This window comes from Amblyomma maculatum, chromosome 8, assembly GCF_055883805.1.
Source record: "Amblyomma maculatum isolate TAMU_Amacu chromosome 8, ASM5588380v1, whole genome shotgun sequence".
In the NCBI taxonomy this organism is placed as follows: Eukaryota; Metazoa; Arthropoda; class Arachnida; order Ixodida; family Ixodidae; genus Amblyomma; species Amblyomma maculatum.
The window spans coordinates 94943448-94968332 of NC_139351.1; the positions used below are offsets into that span (position 1 = coordinate 94943448).

At 47.6% G+C, this 24885-nt stretch overlaps 1 protein-coding gene across 1 annotated transcript; it reads left to right on the forward strand.

The window, feature by feature from the left end:
• Positions 1-13951: 13951 nt before the first annotated feature.
• On the forward strand, positions 13952-24637 carry LOC146181866 (flavin-containing monooxygenase 5-like). The gene is made up of 5 exons (XM_084575562.1): positions 13952-14169; positions 14593-15010; positions 17573-17899; positions 18883-19083; positions 23934-24637. The coding sequence occupies exons 1-5, from the start codon at positions 13952-13954 to the stop codon at positions 24393-24395; spliced, it is 1626 nt and encodes a 541-aa protein (XP_084431688.1). The 3' UTR covers positions 24396-24637.
• The last annotated feature ends 248 nt before the right edge of the window (positions 24638-24885 follow it).

Below are 24885 nucleotides of genomic sequence, written 5' to 3' on the forward strand. Positions count from 1 at the left end.
CATGGCACGGAACCCTTCACACTAAACCTGATTTTTCAAACAGTCGATGAGTGCAGGGCTGGTCTCACGTAGACTGGGCAGAGGTGGTTGTGGTAGTGGTTTATTGAATAATCAAACAAAAGGACGGGAAATAGTGTTGCTGGCCCAAATGCTATCTAAACTCTGAAACCACCCGAGCTGCACCCGGCTGGAGAGAAAAGGAGATAAGGAAAGGACAGCGAGAGGATGTACAGAGGGGAGCGATAGCCAGGAAAGACAGTAGGAGTTTTGTACATAATTTACAAAATACCAAAAAGGGCCAAAGAGTTCGCGTCGCTCGCGTGCAAGTATCCGAACACTGTCCACAAATGATTGCGCGCGAGTGGCCACTGCAATCCTTTGCCCCACCGGGGTGGTGCAATGGTAAGAGGCCCGACTACAGTGCCGGAGCACCCTGGTTCGAACCCGACCTCGGCGGCTGCGTTTCGATGGAGCCGAAACGAAGAGGCGTCCGTGTGCTGTGCGATGTCAGCGCACGTTAAAGATCCCCAGGTTGCCGAAATTACTCCGTAGCCCTCCACTACGGCTCCTCTTTCTCTCTTTCCACTTTCACTCCCACCTTCCTCCCTTCCCTTACGGCGCGGTTGAGGTGTCCACAGAAAACAAGTGAGACAGCTACCGCGCCTTTCCCTTCCTATAAATCAATCAATGCTTCCAATATAGTCAAAGGCGTGAGTCATCTGTGGACACACTGTGACACTCCAACTCCCCCCATCCTCACCCCTGGTAATAACCCAGACAACCGGACGCTGATGAACCTGGCCATGCCTTCTCGTTTGAGGCGAGCTAAGTGAGCCGGAGACCCTGCACTCCGAAGGACTATAAGATGCTAGCATTGCACGCAATTACTGTGCGGATTTCGATTTGACGAAACCCAGTTTCTTTTTCAACATCTGCAACATGATAATAACTCTCATGGTATTTGGCCTGAAGCTTTTTTACGTCTTGTAGAAGAAACTAAGTAGTGAAAACAACACGGATAGCATTATTTAAAAAGACTAGTGCATGTAACAAGTATACAGACACATATGACACACCGACTAGCCCAGCTTTCTGCCTTGATAACGGATAGCAGTCTAAAGCGGCAATAAATGAATTTGTATATGATAGGGACAAAAGATACAAGTAAATTGTGTGAAATTTTCAGGTAACGTGTTTCATCATTCTTGCAACTAGTACAGCGCACAGACAACGGCTTGACGTAATACAACTGCTTTAAAGTATTATGAAAATGTCTGTCTGGCTTGGCTAACGGCCTTCATCCTACAGATCGCAACAGATGTGAAAAAGGCTGAGCTCCGGCTTTCCGGTGTACATCAGTCATTGTAGTGTGTAGATCGTGTGCTTTCATTCTTTTTTTTCATTCCCCGCCATGCTTAATTGCTGTTTCCTGTGATCTTATTTTGAAACGAACATAGACTGACGTCTTGTATCGATGTGTAAACAGAGACAGTAATCGGACCAAAATCAGAATTTTGTAAGAAAGGAAAGGCAAACGTCTCTGTACTTTCGATCACCTCCTTGATTTCCTCTCCCTATTCCTTGATATCGCTTTACTTTCGCTGCCCCAGTTTAGCTGGCTCTGATGACTAAACAGCAGATGCCGGGGCTGGCGAACATCTTTATTACTTCCATTTGTGTTTATGCTACGGCACGGCCAAACATTCATATCCACCCACTCCTATTCACATACACTCATATCCATTCACGCATGTCATCTTACACTCTCTAATGCTAAAAACCCCTCATGCATATCCTCTCAGGATACTCACAATGTCCTTCCTCATACTACCATCCAATCTCACGACCGCTCGCACTCGCGTGCACTCGGGACAGCTTGAATTCACCGACACCCAATAAAATTGATTCAGAGGAAGGGAAAGGCACAGTATCTGTCACACTTGTTGTGGACACCTGAACCGCACCGTAAGGGAAGGGAGAAAGGTGGGATTGAAAGTAAAAAGAGAGAAAGAGGAGCCGTAGTGGAGGGCTACGGAGTAATTTCGACCATCTGGGGATCTTAAACGTGCACTGACATCACACAGCACACGGACGAACTCAAAACCACACTCCCACTTATATACTGCTTTTTCGACTTGCAGGTTTAACTGTCTTAGTTTTTTTTTGTTGTTGTGGTTGTAGGAAGAAAGAAAAGAAAATGCGCGGGCCTGCTACTGGCTCTGTAGCTGAGCCACCTCCGTTGCCTCGTGCGGACAGAAGAGAAATTAGACAAGGAAAGAAAAGAAGAGGGAGAGAAAGACGTGCGCCGCAACAACAGCCGTCGTCCGCCACCACCGAAGCGGTGGCGGTTGCAATGACGGCCTACAACAGATAAAAATCCGTGGCTGGCTAGCTCTCGCCGCAAGCGGCGTTGACCTACCGTCCCAGCCCCGTAGGGCCAGGAACTGCCACCCTTCACCACCTCTAGTTGTAACCTTTTTCTTCATAGAACCAAAAGGAAGTCTTGCAATGCGCCCACCGCTGTCACTAATAACATTTTCAACCCAGTGCTGATGAGCTTCGACTCCTTTTCACTATCCGGCGCTACTGTACTTAAGCGACTTCAGGAGGCAACAAGCCAAACGTGTTGTGTTTAATCTGTTTACAGCGCAATCAACGCAGATTGCGCGGTGCATTGAAGTTTACTACATTCCGCATGCCCGCTTCGGAACAAATACATGTCCCTGCTGTATTCTTCAACGCGAAAGCGGATAAAGCCTGCTCTCAATGGTGGCGTTCGCTTTTATTTCGCATTCGCATGCCTGCATATGGATGAACGGATGAAAACTAAGCTTTATCTCATAGTTTCTTCCAGCTGGGGTAGTTAGGGACCTCATCAGCCAATCATGAGAGGGCATTAAATGTGTTCCTCCATTACTCACCGTCTGCTTGTCGTCTGCACTGTGGAGATATAGTTGAAAAATGTATAAATACGCTTTCCATACGTACCAAATACTCAAGAATGTATTAGAATAGCGCACGCATGTTTAAGCACGCTAAACAAGCGTTATGTAGGACACTATGCTGTTTGTCACTTCTGCATGTTGGAATGGATTGATTGGATTTATTGGCTACAAGGTAATGGGCGGACATCTCAGCAGCAATGTCCTAGCCTTGATAGATAGATAGATAGATAGATAGATAGATAGATAGATAGATAGATAGATAGATAGATAGATAGATAGATAGATAGATAGATAGATAGATAGATAGATAGATAGATAGATAGATAGATAGATAGATAGATAGATAGATAGATAGATAGATAGATAGATAGATAGATAGATAGATAGATAGATAGATAGATAGATTTATTGAAAGAAAAAGGCAGAGAGGTTGGCCCGAATAATTCAAATCTGGCCTGCTACTCTGCACTGGGGAAGGGGAAGGAGAGAAGAAAGAAGGTCATGATGGGTGACGATGTGGGAGAAGGCATATGAAATATATATACAGACACAGCAGCTTGCTTTACAAGCGCGAATCAAGTCCACTGGCGCTCAAATAACGGCAAAGAGCATGCACTGCCTGGACGCAAAATCACACGGCCTGCACGCAAAATCACTGTAACAATCTCGCATGTTATTTCAGTATGCATGCACACAGTTTGAGTGTTAACACGCGCGCAATATACTACAATACTCAATCAGTCGGCTCATCTTTTATTGTAATTATTAAGTTTATTACTTTCTTAAAGTTCATTCAGTCTAGTGGCGCCATCTAGTTTTTAGAAGAGTAGCCATTTTTATTTAAAAAACAAAACAAAACAACACTTATTGTTAAGTCTGCTGCACAATTATCACTCGGTATAAAGAATAAACCAAAGTTTGAGCTACGAGATCTGTCCTAAGCGATGGGTCTGGAGTTAAAGTGCGCCGCCATTTTAGAAACGATGAACACGAACAAGGATCGCGCATGCTAAAGGCCCGTTTCATGTGCAGCGGTTTCACCCGCCGACACTGCGAACATCGTCAGCTAGCGACAGGACAGTTTGTCGATATAGTCGCAGACGGCTTGCGCAGCGTCGCTGTACTCGCTCTGCGTGCGACGACTGACCAGCGTCGAACGCCGGGACGTCCTCTGATTATGCTATCACGTGGGAGAAGTTGCCGTGGCTGAAGTGAAGCTATTCGTTCTAGTTAAATTGAGTTTTGCACTGAATCTGGAAGCGCACAGGTTGTAATATGTATCACTGTCACTTGAACTCCCGCACTGCATATACAAATATCAAGCTATCCTGCATGCTGTCCCTAGATATATCTCGAGTCGTACTAACTGCGTGCGCGTCGCATGTGAAAGCACTGACTGAAAATCACACTGCGACATTAGCATCAACTTTTTCGTTTGGCGAAAACGAAATTTAAAATACGGTATCTCACTTGTCTATGTGCCCATTTTATTCTGCAGCATCTGAACATCAACTCTGTGCTCATCGCAGCTTTGGCAGTGCTGCCAAGGAGAGAATATTGGTTTCTAGAGCGCTACATATAGTATAGCATTTTGTTTTCCACCTAGTGGACCGTTTTGACAATTCCGCACTCCTGGAGAGGAAGATAGGCGAAATACGTTTGTCGGGTTGAGTCGCCTAAACACCCAAGCACCTATGGTGACAAACCTTCTTCATAATTGTGGCTGGGCTCATATTCCTCCTACCTGGTGTATTTCATCTTGCTCAAACCTTCAGTTCTCCTACACGTGCTGTCGCATCGGCTGCATCCTACACTTACTTTTCCGAACGCTCTCTATTTATGCTTTTCGTCCTGCTGTCGTTGACGATATTTCTCCATGCACCTCGGTAAGAGATAGTTTTTTTTCGCCACATCATATCTAATGTGTATTGCCTTCAAGGAAGTGAGCTGTGAAACATACTGCCCTCAACTTGTTTCAAAACCAGCTCACAAAGACGACTGCAAGCAGGTTTCCGGGAACACTAGCTCTCTAGCTCTTTTCTGCATGCCAGCTAAGAACGGCGGGGAAGCGAAAGTGGCCCTGCTGTTGCTGGCAGCCCTGTGGTGACATGCCTCTGCTCATCTATCACGTGGTTAACATTGGCTTTGGGCTGATTCATCCTTTTAGTGGTTATCCTCCCCCCAATCCCACTGCACGGGGACAAAATTTCCTTTTCCTGCCAAGGTGTAGAATTGCCTTTGTTGCTAGTTTTATGGTTAAGGATATGTGAACAAGTGAATTGAGCTATGCTCTTTTTTGGAATTCAAACTGCTATCTGAAGTCTAAAGTACCCGAGCTGCGGCTAGCGGTAAAGAAAAGTGGATAGGGAGAGGATAGCGAAAGGAAGTACAGAGGGAAGCGATACCATGAAAGGACGAAGGGGCTTTGTACATCACTTACAAATTACAAAAAAAGAAAGGACAACGAGTTTGTGTCGCGTCGCAAGCCAACGTTATTCTATGTAACTTTAAAAGGCGGACCTCAGGAAACAGCAATTAGGCATGGCGGCGAATAAAAAAATGACCACACCCGATTAATCAACTGCCACGACTGGGACGCACTGGGAAGCCGGAGCTCAGCATGTTTCATATCTGTGGAGATCTGTAGGCTGATGACCGTGAGCCAAGCCCGACAGCCATTTTCATAATACCTTTCCACCAGTTGTATAACGTCAAGCCGTCGTCTGTGCTGCACCGGTTGCAAGAATGATGAAACACGTTACCGGGAAATTGCACAGAGCTTGCTGTATCTTTTCTCCCTCTCATATTATACAATTTCATTTACTGCTACTTTAAACTGCTATCTGTAATGAAGGCAGAAAGCTGATCTAGTTGATGTGTCGTCTATATCTGTGTCCTTTTTACATGCGCTAATCTTTTTTCAATTAATGTTATCTGCAGTGTTTCCATTAACTGACGACCTAAATAGTCTCTTCTATAAGACGTAAAGAGGGTACCATGAGAGTTACTATGATGTTGCAGTTGTTGAAAGACCAACTGGGAGTCGTCAAATCGAAATACGCACAGTAATTGCGTGCAGTGCTAACATCTCATAGCCCTTAGGAGGGCAAGCGTTGCGTTGTCTTCGCTTCACCTAGTTCGACTCAAGCGAGAAGACACGGCCGGGTTCATCAGCGTCCGGTTGTCTGGGTTATTACCAGGGGTGAGGATGGGGGAGTTGGAGTGTCACAGTGTGTCCACAGATGACTCACGCCTTTGACCATTTTGGAAACAATTGCAGTGGCCGCTCGCGTGCAGTCATTTGTGGACAATGCTCGGACACTTGCACGTGAGCGACGCGAACTCTTTGGCCCTTTTTAGTATTTTGGCCAAAGTTGTGCGCAATCCTTGGGGCGCAGCCCTCCACAACAAGCACCGCCTAAGCACCGCTGATCTCATGAATAACCGCACTCATGATGGGGTACTCCGAAACAGTACTATACTCGTGGACAAGTTTTTCTGGCTATGGAGCCATGGCTGGGAAGGGGGGGGGGGAGAGGCGGAGCTTTCGTCTTGGTGTTACTACACCATGTAGTTCTGGCATATCTGGCCTCAGGTAAAGTATCGGTTTCCGTTCCACTTTTTCTTGAAATAATGGCTTCCGAGCCTCCAAACGACGCAGAAATGTCTTTATTTAGACTAATTAAGGTCTAATCGAACGCATATTCGGGGTTAATGATTATCATAAGCGCATTACGAAAGCGCACAGAAAGCGACGGCTAGACGCCGCAGCAGTTTGCACGGTGTCGTGTACTGATTTTAAAATGCACTACAGTAACGTTGTACTAGCCTATATTGCAGAACAATCTTGATGTAATGACAGCATAGGTATTTCTGTAATGATATACTATTTTAGAGCACGGTTCACGTAATTATCTCGGGACTATATTCTGCTGCGCAGTGAGCGGATGCGTTTTGGCTTTGTAGCTTTGGCTGCATAGCCTCAAAAACTTGTACGGGAGTGCATTTTCTGATACTGTAATCCTCCGCACTGTTTATTTTCGTCGAGCAGCATTTTGATGCTGCCCTCACAAACCCCGCGTTCCTGCATGTACGCGCTGTCTCGAGATTGGCCATCGCGCACATCAGTGCTTTAGTGTCACTGTTAACTGCTCCAAGTGCATTTCACCCATCTCCCCGCCGCCCGCTGTGCACGAGTGCACGCAGCCCTGGTGCCGGCACGGTCACACAAATGAGCACGCTACGTTCGAACCTATTTGCCCCTATTATAAGCAGAAAAATAATGAGTGTGCCGAGAACGCCCACTAGCAGCATGTCAACCTTCGCTAGGTCACTCAGGCGGCTCCTCCGCAGTACCATATGAACTATGGCTATCCTCCTCTTGCAGAGCACGCGCTCTGTTCCCCTCCCGGCTCCTACGCAGCAATAGCACAGGCACCTCCCCAGCTTCAGCCCAGAGTCGTGTGCTCTCCATCTCGTCAATTTCAGACGCGTCCGATTCCCAAGCCCCGTTACTCTCTCCAATCATCTCCCAAGTGACTCGCTTCCCCCACGTTCCCTTCCTTGTCCTTTATTGAAAAACGCTTTCATACACTCGAGCTCCGTGTGGCTAGTTTGGAAGTGGCCATTCGCCACCTCAAACAAGATCTCTACAGTATCGATCACCGCCTGGATGTTCTTGAGGCTCGCATGGATCAGCTTCTGACTACAATCAATTCTAAATTCTCAAACAGAGACAGCTGTCGAAGACTGTCTCCAACACCAGTCTGACTTCGACCGCCACCCCCAACAGCATCAGTAGGCTATCACCCAAATTGATGCCACATTCAATTGCCTGGATGCTGACGTCGATTTTCAGTTCGAACGCATCCTTAGTATGATCTCCACCTTTGAGACTTTCCTGCAAACCATCAGAGATTCTCTTCCCCCTCCCTCAAAAAAACGAGATGGCTTGTCAGATCGCAAATAAAATTAGATGTCAAAATGGAGGACCTCAATATCATTCAGTGAAACTGCCGCAATCTTAATAGTAACCGCACTCCAGTACACCAATATCTTCTTACTTCTCCCCTCTCTGCCCCACTTTCTCCTCCTCCAGGAAACTCGCCGTTCCTTTAACGTTCCTGACTACCGGGCATTTCACTCTATAGCCTCCAACGCCCTATCTTCTATCTACGTTCGCGTGGACTCCCGGTAGCAGCCCTTGATATTCCACCATCGCTCCAATCTTACCTGATGGGCACCTGTCTTCCTCGGGCTCACCTCAGCCTGGCACTGTTGTCCTTCTACTACCCCCACTCATGCCACTCATTTCACGGCCATAGACAAATTTCTTGACACATTACCTTCTCATACGGCTGTACTTCTCTGCGGAGACATTAATGCTCCCCGCACACAATGGGGTTATCCGCAGACCTTTCGTACTTCATTCCAAGCTCAGTTCACGCTCCTCAACACCCCCGGAGTACCCACTAGGGCGGGCACACACTCCAAGCGCCACAAAACTCGTGACCTCGCTTACTGCTCTGGTCCTATATCACCTCAGTGCTCAGCCACTGCCGTACCCTTCTTAGTCACCCCGACATTATTTCCATCTCCGTTCCTCTTCGGATCCCCATCCGCAAGCAGCGCATTAGACATACCGACTGGCATGCTCTCTTTTTTTCGCTCTCTCCTCTCCTCTGCCTTATTCACGTCCTATGAGGAGTGGCCTAATGCCTTTTTTCAAGCGACTTTGTCCTCTATTCGCATAGAGGCCGCTGCATATACTACTTCTGATCCTGTCCCCCATCTTATCAGGCTATGGAGGCGTCGCAAAATGCTTCTCCGAAAAGCCATACTGCAACCCCGCAGCCTCCAATTGCAGACCTCTCTTTCAAAGTTGCGAGACGTAATCGTGGCATATTCTGCTACGCTTGAGGATTCTCAATGGAATAATCTATGCAACAATCATCACACGGTGCTCCATAAAAAATCAACCTGATCATTTTTACAATCCTCCTTCGTACCACCCCTGACCCTGCCCCAACTCTCGCTGAAGCCTTAGCCACAGTCTCCCAATTAGGTTTTCGCAACCCTTGCAGATCTTTATCTCCCACCCCCTCTGTTCCCTTTTTACCCTGAATATACATGCTGGGCAGACAATGACCTCGATGCCCCTTTTACACTGAGTGAGTTTGAAGCTGCACTTCTTACTAACGCCACTCGTTCGGCTCTCGGTGAAGATGGAATCCCTTACTCCTCTCTTCGTAATCTTCCCGACAACGCAAAAGAGCACCTCCCCAACCTCTATAAAACCGCCTGGAAAGAAGATTCTCTACCCTCGCCCTAGACTTCCTCACTTATTTCTTTCATTCCTAAACCTGGGAAACTTCCAGCCCTTTACAATCTCCGCCCCATATCTCTGACATCATGTGTCGGTAAGACAATGGAAACATGACGCTCACTAGACTTGGTCGGCAATTAGAGGCTTCAAACTCGCTTCCCCATACCCTCATTGGTTTTTCGTCCCCTCGCGTCTGCACAGCACCTCTTCTTCATATTTCAGCGTTCTTTTTTCCCCTGTGGTATCTCTCAGCTTCATGCCCTGACTACAGTCGATGTCCGCAAGGCATTTGACTGTGTCTCCCATGGACGTATTCTTACCTGCCTTCCCAGCACCCACTTTGGCTCCCGCATGTATAACTATGTTCGAGCTTTTCGTTCTAATCGCGAGGCCCGTTTCCGAGCATTGGACATTATTTCTACACCCAACTGTGCAGGCTGCCGTTCTTTCACCCACCCCTTTTGATATCGCCATGCCTCCACTCGCGGTTCAGTTATCGTCTATTCCCGATCTTCAGCACTTCTTTCACACTCACAACATCACACTGTGGTGCTTGCGCGGATCTCCGGGCCATGTTCAAGACATCATTCAGCTGAGATTGGGTATCATTTCTTCCTTTCTTGACCGTGCAGGCCTTGCTTTCGTGCCCTGGAAGTCAGAACTACTTTCGACTCATTCCTCCTATCAACGAGCTCACAACGCACTGATCTCCCCTACCTTGGGTGGCTCCCCAATCCTCCAAGTTTCTCAGTGTCGCGTCCTTGGCTTGCCTCTACATGCCGCCAAGAATATCCAGGCTATCCGTGTAGCTGTGTCTACCTGCCAGTCTGTAACACATTTACTTCGCCGAGTAGTGAGGCGGTTCTCCTGCCCGAGGGAAGCTCACGCCTGTCGACTGGCTCACACATTGGCTCTTACAAATTCCTCAACTTCATTTCATATCTTTCATTCACCCAGAGCCAGCTAGACACACTTGCCACAGTTGTTCACTGATTTTATAAGGCTGCTGTCAGTATGCCCATAACCACTTAGATCAATAAGCTTCATGCTACCGGACTCTTTCATCTTCTTCGCAGTCTCCACAGTTCATAGACGTTGGCTTCTCAACCAGGCTAATATTTTCCCCATCCAGTCAGTCCCTCTGCCAACCCCTTCCCCGCCGGTGGCTACTAACCTCCGTATGCTTCCTCTTCCAGCTAATATGTCGCCGGTCCTGCATGCTGGCCGCCGACATGCTGCTGCCTCTTATCATAATCCACCCTTCAATACCCATGGAGCCGCGTACACGGATGCCTCTAATGTGGCTCCTCGCGGCTCTGGAAGCCAGGTCCTCTTTCATCCTCGTATACCTACCCCTATCACTCCCACTAGCGGCCCATTTCTCCACCCTCAGGATATTATCTCGCTTGAGGCCCTCTCCATCATCCATGCAATTCAAAGTTTCCATTCTCGCCCACCTGTGCCTCAGTATATTATCTACACTGACTCAAAGGTGACTACTCGTGCCATTCAACCTGAAAACCTCACACCTCATCTGTCCACGGAGCTCGAGGCCGCACTTGTTCCGTTGCAGCCATGCCCCGTCTTCCTCCGATGGATCCTTGGCCACTCGGGGATTGACGACTATGAGCTGGCTAACAGCTCGACCGTGAAACTCCTAAACGGGAACCGTTCATCCCCTGGCCCAGGTCCTTGTAAGGTGACTCGAGACTACCTCTTCGCGCCGCCATAAGATAATATTACAATGCTGCTCGCCTAGACCGCAAACTCTACCCTGACCCTCATCCTAATCTTTTCTTAAGGAAGGCTCATGTCCTTCGGCAGATACAGCCAGATACACTCATAACCCCTGCACGGCTATATCTGTACAAATTCAGCCGCGATCATTCATGCCTCAACTGCCCTTCCCTTGTGTCAAACTTTCCCAGTGCCTATTTTCCTGCCCGATTTCCCTGTAATTGGGTTTCTCTCCCACCCCTTCCCATACTATCTGCACCTGGGTGGACTGGCTTGGTGCTGAGGGTGAGGAAGAACAGCGCCTGCTCGTCCAGCAGACCAGCGATATATTAGGTGCCCAAGTATTGCGCTTCATTAAAGTCTTCTACCACTACTACTATCGCTCAAGCAGCTGACACGCGTGCGCTCGCAGAAAGATGAGCAAAACAGTGCAATGTCAGTTTGAAAACGCACGCTTATAGATAACATCCTCGAAGGGGGCGGAGCTAGCGCAAATTGCGCAGCTGTTCTCGCGTTTCTCGAGAACGACTCCGCCTCTTGGTCGCGACGCTTATAGATAACATCCTCGAAGGGGGCGGAGCTAGCGCGAATTGCGCAGCTGTTCTCGCGTTTCTCGAGAACGACTCCGCCTCTTGGTCGCGACGTAGAGAGCTGTGCCGAGTGTTGACGGCGCAGTCGTCCCCGGATCGCGTGCAGGCCGCCCTAGTACACACGGAAAGGTCCAGAGTTCAGAGGTCCAGGTCCAGGAAAGAGTTCAGAGGCAGCTGGTTTGAGGAGCACAGCAGCTGCGCAGACAACGAGAGCGGGTACGTTTGAGCTCCTTACGCCGAGGCGAGCGTTCTGAAAAGCTAGGTTTCTTTCATGTGCGCGGATAGGGGAAGAAATGAGAAAGTATGAGACCTGAGTTCTATTCTGAGACCGGGAGGTCTGGGAATAGATTTATTATTGGCCTTCGGGCGGCGATTGTCGCGGTCTTTTAATGCACAGGTTAAACCAGTACAATCTGAAAAACTTACTTTCTAATCCATAGTCAACGATAACTGCCTCTTTATTTGGGAGAAACCGATATTGTTTTGCCGAGTATTTTGAGGGTATCCCCCAATGTGAATTAGAAGCCCTTAAAATATTCGACCAACACGGACCGTTTCCGCTTCAAGCTATTGATCACTTCACTCCCGTCATATCATCTGATCTGCTGACCGTCTTGGTTAGCCCGGTAATTTCAGGCATGAGCTGTTTTAGTTTGTTCTTCAGAAGTTTTCCCATGTATTGAAGAAAAAAAGTTAGCTCAGTTAGTAGAGCGACTACCCCGTAAATTCGATGGTCCCGGGTTCTATCCCTGGACAAGGACGAATTATTGTTTAACTACGAAGTTTCTGATAAATCTCTATAGTCTTCTTTTGTAGTCGTATAGCTACGCTTGGGTGGATGGCAATGGTTAATTACTTACTCCCTTATTAGATTTTTTTATATCCAACTTTTCTCCTTATTTAGGATGGGTTTGGCGTCCTTTGAGATTGCGTGCTTAAAAACAAAAACGAACTTCCTTCGTCGCTGTTAACTAGGGTTCTTTCATTTTTTGTATTACTTCTATGTGCACATTGCGTAACATGCAACAGGTGTTAAAGCAGTCCTGTTATGGAATTGACGGTCTAGCATGCGGGCACAGGCGCGTGTGATTCTTTTCTTGTTCAAAAATGCCTTTTGCACCAGCATTGTTTCTCTAGCGTGCTCTAATTGCACATCGGTGTGCCCGTATCACCAAGGCACCAATGAAAGTTACGATTTCTCTGCTGTTTGCTTTTGAGTTTTAATGGTGGTGCTCTGTTGGATTAATAAAAATAAAGCAGTGATTTTTCTATTTATTGACGTCGACAGTGTTCCCCAGTTTTTGTATTATGACGGGTATTGGGTGTTTGCTGAAGTTCGGAACGCGAAAAACAGGAAACGCTCTTAATTTTGCATTAAACAAACACCTTTGTTTGTTTCGTTTGATTTTTCTTGGGGAGGGGGAGGGGGGGGTGATGGGCGTGCATGGCTGGGCGCTGTGAAGTGAATAATATAGAGTGCTTATTAGCCGTTATTTTGTGCTAATATCTAGAAAATCCAACAGATCGACATAGGCACGTGGAACAGAAATAGGAATTTGCTGATTATCCAGTAAATATTTATATTTCACCGGTCTGACAAAGTTCCCGAAGTATTAAACCACATGAACAGCACAAAGTTCTCCCGGACTCCCGCAACTTGCCAACGTCTACAGACAATGACATTGGAATACTATATGAAAATAATTAAAAAAGCGATTCTAAATTTGGCTTAAAATAAAAACATGTGCGCAGAAGGCAACCACGAATATGTAACGTTCAAAAACTATTTAAGCTTTCTAATTGCCATGCTCCTAAATTGTGTTATGCGTAAGCGTCCCGCAGACGGAGTGCTTGCTCTACTCTTCTACTATTGCTCTACTAACATTGCTGTACTAACAAACTTTCCAGAGTCTGAGGATTCAGCGTCGCGCAGTAGGAGCACTAACTAGTACGCCGGTCGAGAGAAAACTAAATAAAGCTACTCTTCCGAAAATTTCCTTGAGACTTCTTTTCTATCTTCGCGAAGACACGATCACGATAGCTGTATCTTCTTGCTCGTCTTGTTTTCTCAAGAATAGCTCCCTACTTTATAGACCGCCTCATAGCGTGGATACACGAGTACAGAAGACAAACCCAAGGGCTGTATTTATACCAGCCATTAGAGCCGAACAGTTACGGCGAAACACTCTGCCATTGGTCAGAGGGCCATGGTTGGGTAATGACATCGAAAACGATACCAGTATGTGAAACCAACCCCATTCCTCCTCTCTCCCCTTCGTCTCTAATACACATATCACACTGACTTCTTTGCCTTTGCAGTAGCGGATCCCAGCCAGTCCAGTGTACGAGCGGCCATGTCGGAAGCACGGAGGAGCGTTTGTGTCGTTGGCGCCGGCTCGAGCGGCCTGACGACTGCGCGCCAGATGCTCGACTACGGCTTCGACGTGGTGCTATACGAGAGGTCGGGCGACGTCGGGGGTCTCTGGGCTTACCACGACGATGACGTCGAGGGACAGGCCTCAGTGATGCGCACTACTATAATCAACACTAGCAAGGAAATGAGCGCGTTCAGGTGGGCCTTCCTGGCTGAAATATTTGGTGTTACTTTTCTCTCACAAATGCCCTTGTATTAGATGATCAAACAACAGAAATATTATAAGGTGTAGTCACATAAACAGAAATGCTGGTCGATAACTGCATCGATTTATCACTTTTTTTTTCGACATAGTCAGTCCTCTGTCATTCTGAAACCCGTAAGGTCTCAGAGCGTCGTATCACGCATCGGAAGCTCATAAACTGCTAAAACTAATTAGTATGCATTCATTGCCATACCACCTCTGCGAGTGTTGCTTTGAGTCAAGCGAGAATGTCTGGAAGAAAACAGGTTCCACAAGAAAACGTGAACTTGATCAAGGGTATGCCGTATGAACTGTCCTTTTTTTTTTTTTTTTGGAGAGAAGCTTCCAAAGTTCGTATCGACCTCGCTTCTCTGCAGTGACTTCCCGCCGCCCAAGGATCTCCCCAACTACATGCACAACACCAAGATGCTGCGTTACTTCCGAAGCTACGCCGACCACTTCGGAGTGACGAAACACGTGAAGACGAGGCATGACGTGGTTCAAGTGACCCCAGCTACTGATTACGACAAAACTGGCCGTTGGGACGTGGTCGTTAGGGACCTTGAGACGAAAACTGAAAGCACCGAGACGTTCGACGCCGTGGCCGTGTGCGTGGGTCATCACGTATACCCGAACGTTCCGAGCTTCAAGGGACAAGAGAAGTTCCGCGGCCGCATTGTCCATACGCACAGCCTCAAGAACGCCGACAAATTCCGGGACCACCGGGTGGCTGTGGTCGGTATTGGCAACTCCGCTGTAGACGCCGTCGTCGACGTCAGCCAAGGGGCCCTCGAGGTATGTTGGATCCTTATAACACTAGCGCTGTCTAAATAGTTCCTTCGACGCACTCCAATGATGTCTTTAAGTGGTCTTCTCAGCATCAAGACTCTTTTTCTTGCCAGGGGACCTTTGATTATAGTCCTTGTCGCAATAATTGCTGCCTACTGCAGGACGGTAATAGAGCACCGTCCGAAACGAAGCTGGCAAGCTAGACACAGGCGTCCAACCGGCGTCGTTGAAGAAGCTTGTGCAAATTGGTGGCTGCCCATTCTTTAACCATCTCGAACAGGACGAGGGCGGGAGAACAGACGTAGCTACTAGAACACTGTAGATGTAGCAATCGGTGTTTGACTGAACAGCGCTGACATTTTAGAATGTGCTACGAAACTACAGCCAGGTAGGGTTGTCATTGATGGCTACTCAGCGAAAACGTTGGCGTATTAGGACCCTGTCAGCGATGAAAGTTTATTTCCTGGCTACTCTTGTAGCGAGAGCTACATTACCTGCAGTCTCGCCTTTTCGCTTTGGCTCTCATTTTGCCAGTTCTGCGCATGTGGGAGGAGCCGAGCGACGTCAGAGCCGTGCAGCTAGTGCGCCGTGCCGACCGAGGATAGCCACTGATCGAGGAGTTTCGCGGTCTACTGCGCACGTGCGAGGATCCAAGTGACGTCAGAGCTCTCGGCTGCCGGCGCGGCGCATTGCCTACGACGCCACTCGCCCCCGACTAAGAAGTTTCGCGGTCTATTGCGCATGCGCGCACCACCGAGGAATCTCGAGTGCGCAAGGGATAGGGTTCGAGAGGTGCACCCGGTGTACCCGGTGGCTGTTCCTGGCCCTACGGGGCTGATGATGATGATGATTTGAGGCTGCACCCTTTGTAACGGGTGGACACTAAACTGCGTCCCAGCCAAAAAAGAAAAAAAGGAAAGAAAAGGCTGGAACGGTAGGAAGAAGGAAAAGAAAATGCACGGGCCTGCTACTGGCTTTGTAGCTGAGCCACCTCCACTGCCTCGTACGGACAGAAGAGAGAAAGTAGAGAAGAAAGAAAAAGATGAGGGAGAGAAAGACGCACGCCGCAACAGCCGTCGTCCACCACCTAAGCGGTGGCGGGTGTAATGATGGCCTACAACAAATAAAAATTAGTGGCTGGCTAGCCCCCGCTGCAAGCGGCGTTGACCTACCGTTTCCGCCCCGTAGGGCCAGGAACAGCCACCCTTCATCACTTCCCGGGGTGGTGCAGTGGTAAGACGCCCGACTACTGTGCTGGAGTACTGCGGCGGCTTCGTTTCGATGGAGGCGAAACAAAGAGAGGTCCGTGTGCTGTGCGATGTCATTGCACATTAAAGATCCCCGGGTATTCGAAATTACTCCGTAACCCTCCACTACGGCTCCTCTTCTCTCTTTCCACTTTAACTCCCATCTTCCTTCCTTCCCATACGGCGTAGTTCAGGTCTCCACAGAAACAAGTGTGAGATACTGCGCCTCTACCTTCCTGTGAACGAATTATTATTATTATTATTATTATTATTATTACTATTATTATTATTATTATTATTATTGTTTTTCGAAACTATATCACCCAAATTCGATGTACAGGTCGAAGAGAACGCATGAGTTTAGCTTTTAAAGTTTCTTCTTAGTTATTGGCTAGATTTCTCTATGATTATCTGGCAAAACACAGTCTATTCAAGATAACTTGATCTTCTCGGCATTGACAATTTCGTGAATTGTTTGGTTGCAAGGTACCGACGGCTTGAACACCAACAAAACGGCAAAAATTTGATGCTCTTTATGCTGTTTTATACGGCTACGAATTTGGCTTTATAGAATCAAACGACTTGGTTACTTTCGGCGACTTTCAGCCCGAGTTCTGACTGCTTTAGTAGCTACACAATAAAAACACTGCAGACTGCCACATATATAGCTATCGTACGCGGCTACTAATTTTTCTGCACTTCTGCGCCGTCGAAAGGAGCTAAGTTGGGAAAACACCACCCCTGGGCATGGGCTTGGTAAATCTGCGCATAGTCTTTGACTTTGCTAACCTACAATTATCGACAGGGTGGGCTTTCTGACCTATGAGGATATATTTCTTTTGAATTCTTCGGTCATAAGAGGTCCAGCTGTCATAACGAATACCCTTGCACGAAATTGATGCACAGCAAGCTTCGAAGGCATTTTTGAATCCTTTGTGACGAAGTGCTGCGTTTAGAGATTTCTGCTGCTTAATGCAGATTTGAAATGTCTGTTTCGTACCTAAAAATTAGAACTGCTAGGGAGTATGCATCCTGTTATTTTCAAAACATAAGGCCTTCGTCTTATTCGCAGCACATGCACAAGAAACGCGAAGTTAAGCGTGCATCAAGCGTGCATACAGCTAATGGTCGCCAGGCTCCTCTTGTCATTTCTCGGTTCAAAAGAAATAGAAAGACATTGCTCAAGCGCTAATTTTTAAGCGAACTACATAGCCCGATTACTTAAACTAGTCCGTCAAAGAACAGCGTTACGTGTTCCTGGAGCCAAATCAGCGCATTATTAAATTGAGTTTTAATTTATTCAATTAATCTAATTTTGCAGACATACCTGTCTACGAGGAGGGGCGCTTGGGTGATTAGGCGTGTGGGCCCTAATGGAATGCCCATTGATATCTTCCTGACAACGCGACTAAAGAACTACCTGAAGCACATGCTGCCGGAATCGGTGAGCAACGACTACATGGAAAACATTCTGAACGGATTCTTCAACCACGAGGTGTACGGCATTAAGCCAAAGCACCGTTACAACGCCCAGCACCCGACCTTCAACGATGTACTGCCAAACCTCATCCTCAGCGGGAAGGTGCAGGTCAAAAAGAACATAGTCGAGTTCACCGAGGAGGGCGTTCTCTTTGAAGGTGACTGCAAGGTGAGCTTCTACTCCCCTGATGGGGCTGGAGCAGGTAGGTCACCGCCGCTTGTGGCGAGGGCTAGCCTGCCACCGAGTTTTATCTGTTGTAGGCCGTCATTGCACCCGCCACCGCTTCGGTGGTGGACGACGGCTGTTGTTGCGGCGCGCGTCTTTCTCTCCCTCTTCCTTTTCTTTCCTCTTTATTTTCTCTTCTGTCTGCACGAGGCAGCGGAGGTGGCTCAGCTGCAGAACCAGTAGCAGGCCCGTGCATGTTCTTTTCCTTCTTCCTACAGCCACAACAACAAAAGAAAATTTGTGGCTCCACTCAGTGCCATCAGTTCTTGCTAGCCTCGGTTTTATACATGGTTCATAGGAAAGTGGGCGTGCACACTTTCTGTTACTGCTGACCTCTTTGGGGGTGGAGGTCGGGACAATTTATCCAGCTAGCAATAAAGCCAGAAGGCACTGAAGTTCGCAAAATGCGGCTCCGTCTTTGAACCTGTGCTTCGGCCAGTATACCCCGCAGTCTATCACATGCCATGAATAGAGGAAATAAATTTTATTGGTACTTGCATAATAAGGTGTTTTCAAGCGCCTTGGCTTTTCTTCCCGACTCTCAGACCGTCTGAAGCATAAAGAGCTCCAAGACCTTTTGAGCTTTACCCAGGGCGAATAGACCACTGCCCCTACATCTCGCTCGCCCAAATGACATACGTAATCAGCCAAACCGCGTGATAACATTTGATGCGCCGTCATTGATCAGAAGGTGGGCATAGCATTGTTCCATTTTTTAAGACGAAATCTGCGCTAGTTGATAAGTGGTTGATCCTTAACGTCATCCGACCGAAAAACGTGAGCATGCGACGAAGAAGGCTAGAACCAAAGGACACAAAGGAAAAGCTTCAGCAGTACATTGCACTTTCAGTCAGTGCAGCTAAGCTGGAATGTCATCATGAGAAAGGCGTGTGATGCTGAATTCTGTGCTTTCTTGAATGCTTCAGGTAACTCCGCTGGATGACGTTATTCTGGCCACGGGTTACCAAATCAGGTTTCCCTTCCTCCCAAAAGACGTGGTGTCGGTAGTGGACAACCACGTGCAGCTGTACAAGTACGTCTTTCCGCCTCACCTGAAGCACCCGAGTATGGCCATCATCGGGCTCATACAGCCAGTCGGCGCCATATTTCCGGTAGCCGAGCTGCAGGTAAGACAAACTAAGCTGATCTGTCAGGTATACTTCGCACATCGAATATTCTGCGAATGCATGTTGAAACTACGCTTTGTTACGTTAACTTGACGTGTTGGGTAAAAATAACCCACCTGCACCCGGCCGCTGAAGACACAAAATAACATGACTGTAGTAATGTTCCGAATACCACCTGCACGTGGTATTCGGAACGCAGTAGAGTAAACCCTTAATATTTGAAATTGAAGTAGTTCCAAATGTCGTTCGAAGGATTTGTATGGTCCCGCAATTCCTAACGCAAATCTGAACCGATAATTCCAAACGGCGGCATTTTTGATGATCCGGAGTTTCTTGTGGAAATGCCCAATCTCAATTTTGCAGCGAATTGGTGAAATGATAGCCCCTCTGAGCAGCGAGGCAGCGTTGCAGAGCGATATCTATTATTAATATATAGCACTCATATATAGCATATATAGTAATATTAATATAGCACTCGTTCTACTTCCAGCACAAAGATCAGTCTGTGCTACGCCCGGCTTGCACACCGTCGGTCGGAATGCACGCCTGTAGTGGAGAAAACAAGAAGAGCAGCGGATACCAATTTCAAAATAGAGTCTTGAATATTTGGGGGCTAGGATTTAAAAAATGCCCATTCAAAATCTACTACCCCATTCGAGCTCAAACAACGTTCACAAAGTAGCAAAATATCGTCTACGTTATCTGATAAGTGATTCAACATCAGTACTTGCCTAAATTTTTTGAAATCGAGGAAAAACTGCTCTCGGCGGTATGCACAATTTTCGCAGAAGAGAGTCGAAACGCTGCTTTGACATGGCACGTCATCTGTCGAGCAGTGAGGCAAGCTCCATCCCGGCTGTTAGCGCGCTTGCCTCGCTGCCCGACAGATGACGCACCATGTCAAAATAGCTTTTCGACTCTCTTCTGCGAAAATTGTGCACGCCACCGAGAGCAGTTTTTCCTCGATTTCAGAAAATCTAGGCAAGTACTGATGTTGAATCACTAATCAGATAACGTAGACTATATTTTGCTACTTTGTGAACGTTATTTCAGCTCGAATGGGGTAGTAGATTTTGCATGGGCATTTTTTAAATCCGAGCCCCCAAATATTCAACACCCTGTAGTCTGTGGCTAGAGTTCCGTCCAGACGGAACTGTATCTACTACTAGAGTTCCGTCCAGACGGAACTGTACCCGCCACTAGAGCATGCATGGAAGTTATGTCATACCTTCTAGGCGATTACTAAGTGCAGGTTTGAAACATATTCTTACGTTGTAATTTTTAAGGCATTTCTACAGCATGTTATTTTAGCAATTTTCCAATTGTGCATGCATAGAAGTAATGTCATGCCTTCTAGGCCATTACTAATGTGAAATTTCATTCTAAAAATTACTTTTTTTATGCCCTTTTGCTCTATAGGTAGCACTCACTGTTATAAAGAGAATCGTACTATCACTGTCGTCGCTATCATCATCATCATTATACAGCCATCTCGATGGACCGTTTCTGTCTGGTTTCTATCGTCACTATGCCATATTAGCAGCAGTAAACGTTCCGTCTGGGCGAACGGTCAGCAAACATTTTGTCCGGACGGAGCTTTAGCACGGAACGTTCGGCAAACGTTCCGTCTGGGCGGAACTTTAGCAGCAGTAAACGTTCCGTCTGGACGGAACGGTAGACACTCCGTTAAATAACGTTGTTTGGGCGCTTCGTCAGGGCAAGGCCAGACTCTGCATCCCAGCCGTGGTAAAAGCTAGGTAGATCTTACACGGACGCATGGCGCTCATAGATTAAAAAAAAAAAAATGACGTTAATTCTTGTGCACGTGGTTTGCGCTGAGGAAAAAATATCGAATTATTGTCGCTTATTCGACTCGTTCGAACTGGCAGTCGCTTCCTCGAACGGACGGTAGGCAGCCCGAGAGTAAACTTGCTATATCCAGGACGTGCGTCATACCGGAATGCAAAACTACAGTATAGTTTGCATTTTGGTGTGCCGCTATTAGTTTCTGAAGGGCGGGTAGACGGCCGGTTTTTACGCTTCTCATCTCCATTGACTTCGGTCTGCTGTCCTCGTGATCTCATCTCTCTGCATTTAGTACTTCTTGCGCAAACGTCCGCAGCAGTGTCATCCCGCGGCACCTGAATTACATAAAAAAAAAAAATAAAAAGATGGCACTGAGACAAGCAGGGAACAGAGGCATTATGCATAGAGTTATTTTTTACCAGTAACTTTAAGAGATGCCTCGGTCCCATTGTATTTGGCTGATTCGATGAGCCGAATGACGAGCAAACACACGTACCCTATAGAAATGGTAGAAACAATTTTCCGAGATACTGCAGGATCTGCACTGGAGAAATGCGCAAGCCTGAGCGTTGCTGTGTTGTCCACGAGATGTGTCAGCGGGATTCCGCGAGTGACAGAGACTGCGCCCTTCCTTTACTGTAAACCAATTATAGAACACCAGTGAACTTCGATGCGCTCAACGGAACGCTGGTTGCGTTCGGCAAGGGGCGCACGATGTACCGTGTGCACCCGCAACGCTCAGGCTTTAGTATTGCTGCACTGCAGATTCTGCAGTGGTGTCGAAATTTTTCAGGCTGCAGGTGGTTTAATAATTTTCTTTACACACCTCCTGACCATTCCCACCAATTTGTGCTTGCAAATCATGCCCTTTCCCGCTCATTCACGTTCAACTATATCAAATTTCCGCATTCGAAAGTTAGGCTCTAATTAATTATCTAATAAACTGACATCAACCTTTTCGTCACTTTCACACCTTTCCTTGACGCTCTGTTCAATTGTACCATTCTTTATTCGATATACCAACTGGTTATTCTTTTACAGCTCCGACAGTCACGCCCACGCGAAATCCGCCATATAGCCGTACAATGCTTAAGCATTAATAATTGTAAAGGGATCCCTTTGATTGAGGGATTAATGCGGTCATTCAGAAAGTACACACATCGTCATGGAATTTACTCCATTCGCCCTCAGCAATAATACAAAACCTCGTGACACAAAGCCACGTTAGCTATCCTTGTGTAACTCAGTAATTGGAGTGAAAAGCTCTGCCCACGCTCTAAATTCATCAATCTCGAGCGAAACCTCCTGGCACCTGAATGGCCTTGCAGCATTGGTGTAGGCGCAAATAAGATGAGAGTAATTGGACAGATAAATACGGAAATATAGGCAGATAAAGGTAGATGTATAACGATGCATAAGTTATTTTTTCATGCATGTCTAGCCCAAGTGATCCAATCACGACTCTATATCACTCAGAACAGGGTGGCCCTTGCCCATACGTTGTTTGGTAAGGTTGTGGCGCAAGGGGTAAGTCTACAGACTGCAAATTCACCTGACTTAGCACTGAGAGTCTCCAAAGCGGACTATGGCAAAGCTGAAGCAGGCGGCATGCTCATGACGTCATCGCTGCCCTTTCAATTGTGCTAGGTGCTCCACAGGTAGTACTATTGGCAGGCGGCCGCAAAGCCAGCACGCCTAGAGGAGATATCGCACTTAAGTGATACAGAAAGCGCAGACCATGGACAGGAACGACAGACACATGGTGCACGTACTTTCAGCTGAAACTGAGAGAGATTAATGCATGCCTTACTTAGACGACACCACAATCCCAGGGTACGCAAGAATAAAAACCCAGAAAGGAATCATAGAAGCATTTAACACCAGAATCGCAGATACACAAAAGCTACATCAGCGCACCTCCAGCCATCCTCGGCGATTGCGACATGGAATGGTTGATGTAACTGGCCGCAATATAGGTAGAAGGAAGATGGCGGCCTATAGACTGAAGAAAGATTTGGTTCTGACATGTTGCACACCTTCCGCTATCCTGGCTTTGCATGAAACCCCATATCCCGGATAAAAAAATTAGAGCTCTGCAGAATCTACGTTGGAGTAATGCGAAAGCACGGATTCTGCTGTTGGTTGCTTCTTGTTGCTTCTAGTAGCTTAATTCACTTCTTGTTTGCCCATTCAAGTGGGCCTTATACGCCTTACACGCATCATCCGACATACCATAAGGCTGCGCCCCGACTACTGCGAGGGGGTGGTGGTGGTAATGGTTGGTATGAAGATGAAGGGGGAGGAGCCAAGCCACAGCCCCATTTATCCTCCTAGCGTGACGTCACAAACAGCGAGCGCCCTCTCTCGGCTGCGACACAGCGCCGTGTATGGACTCGCCGCCACCATCCGATGGCGCGAGCTGTGGCCCCGTCTCTCGGTCTGGCGTGACATCACACGGTTACGTGAAAGGTCATGTATGGAGGCGCCACAACACGCCAAAGGCTCGAAGTGCTAGCAGTATTGCTTTGGCAATAATAAATTATTGGTTCAAAGTATGCGCTTCGTGTATCTTCCTTTCGTGTGCATTTCTGTTTTATGCATCAATTAAGATCGATATCTCCACAGACCAACAAACACTTCTGAGGCTGTATGATAGAAATAAAACGTCTGAGCGTGATATCTAGCCATCTGATGTCGTAATGAGTGATTTGAGCTGTCTATAGTCACAACTATCATCTATATACGCAGCTTACGAGTTGGTCGCTTGCATAGCGCATAAACTGTACCTGCTACAAGGCGTGGCCCGACGAGGGTGTGCGTGCGTGTGTGTGTGCGCGCGCGCGTGTGTGTGTAGGAGAGAGAGAGAGAGAGAGAGAGAGAGAGAGAGAGAGAGAGAGAGAGAGAGAGAGAGAGAGAGAGAGAGAGAGCGTCGCGCTGATAACTAATATCAGTTTTTGAGTGAGGAAAAGTATAACGTTGTAGTGAGGGATTACGACATGTCCAGTCGAGAACGCCTAGCTTTCACTCGCTTTGGGAACATGCAGGCCCGCTGGATGGCCGAGCTGCTCACCAAGAAGCGTTCGTTGCCCTCCGAGGGGGCCATGCGCGAGAACATCCGAAAGAAGCGGACTGCCATGCGACAGCGGTACGTCGACTCGCCGCGCCACACAATACAGGTGGACTGGTTCGACTACATGGACGAGCTGGCCAGTCAGATCGGCGCTCGGCCCAACATGATCAAGTACTTGTTGACCGACTATGAGCTTTTCCGGGCGCTGCTCGGGCCCTGCGTGCCCTACCAGTTCAGGCTCGAGGGTCCGCACCAATGGCCTGGAGCTCGCCAGGCCATCCTACATTCCCGCAGTAGAGTGATGTACCCCCTCAACGACCGTTGTTCCTCGTTCAGACGGAAGGAGAAGGGACATTTTACCTTCTTCAACGTGCGTGCCTTCTTGTTCGTCCTTGCCGTCGCGTTCATCTTTTCTAGGCTGCGGCAACATTCCTAAATGGGGTCATCCGGTTCAGAATGTTGGCGCCTCCAGCGCCAGCTCCTGGGTGCTATCAGATACGTAGGCGATGCCCATGCATGAATTCTCGTCTCAGTTGCTGGGGCAGCTTATGAGCAGGGAAGCCTTTTAGTCCCAAAGAATGCAACATCCTTCGATCCATAAGTCTGCCAAACTTTGAAGCACGAGGTTCATAGATTGTTTATTTGTGACTGCTCAATAGTAAGATCGCTGGACTCACTGCAAATCCGCAACGCTCACAGCAGGGGGCATATGATGTACCGCGGGTCCCTGTGTCCCCAGCACTATGCTCTGTGGACACACAATATTGCGTCTGTATCTCCGTGACTATTTTATTTTTCGGCGAAGATAAAAATTTGGTCTTGCAACGCGCATAATCGGTTTCCGTGTAGGCCTGCATGTGCCTGCATGGCCACATGTGTCTTAGGCGGCGACAGCTAACCACTGCTCCACACCACCCTGTTCTTCT

Coding starts and splice junctions, on each gene's coding strand:
- LOC146181866 (XM_084575562.1), top strand. CDS start 13,952: ATGTCGGAAGCACGGAGGAGCGTTTGTGTCGTTGGCGCCGGCTCGAGC. Junction 15,011..17,572: donor TCAGCCAAGGGGCCCTCGAG/GTATGTTGGATC, acceptor CTAATTTTGCAG/ACATACCTGTCTACGAGGAG. Junction 19,084..23,933: donor TTCCGGTAGCCGAGCTGCAG/GTAAGACAAACT, acceptor GGGAACATGCAG/GCCCGCTGGATGGCCGAGCT.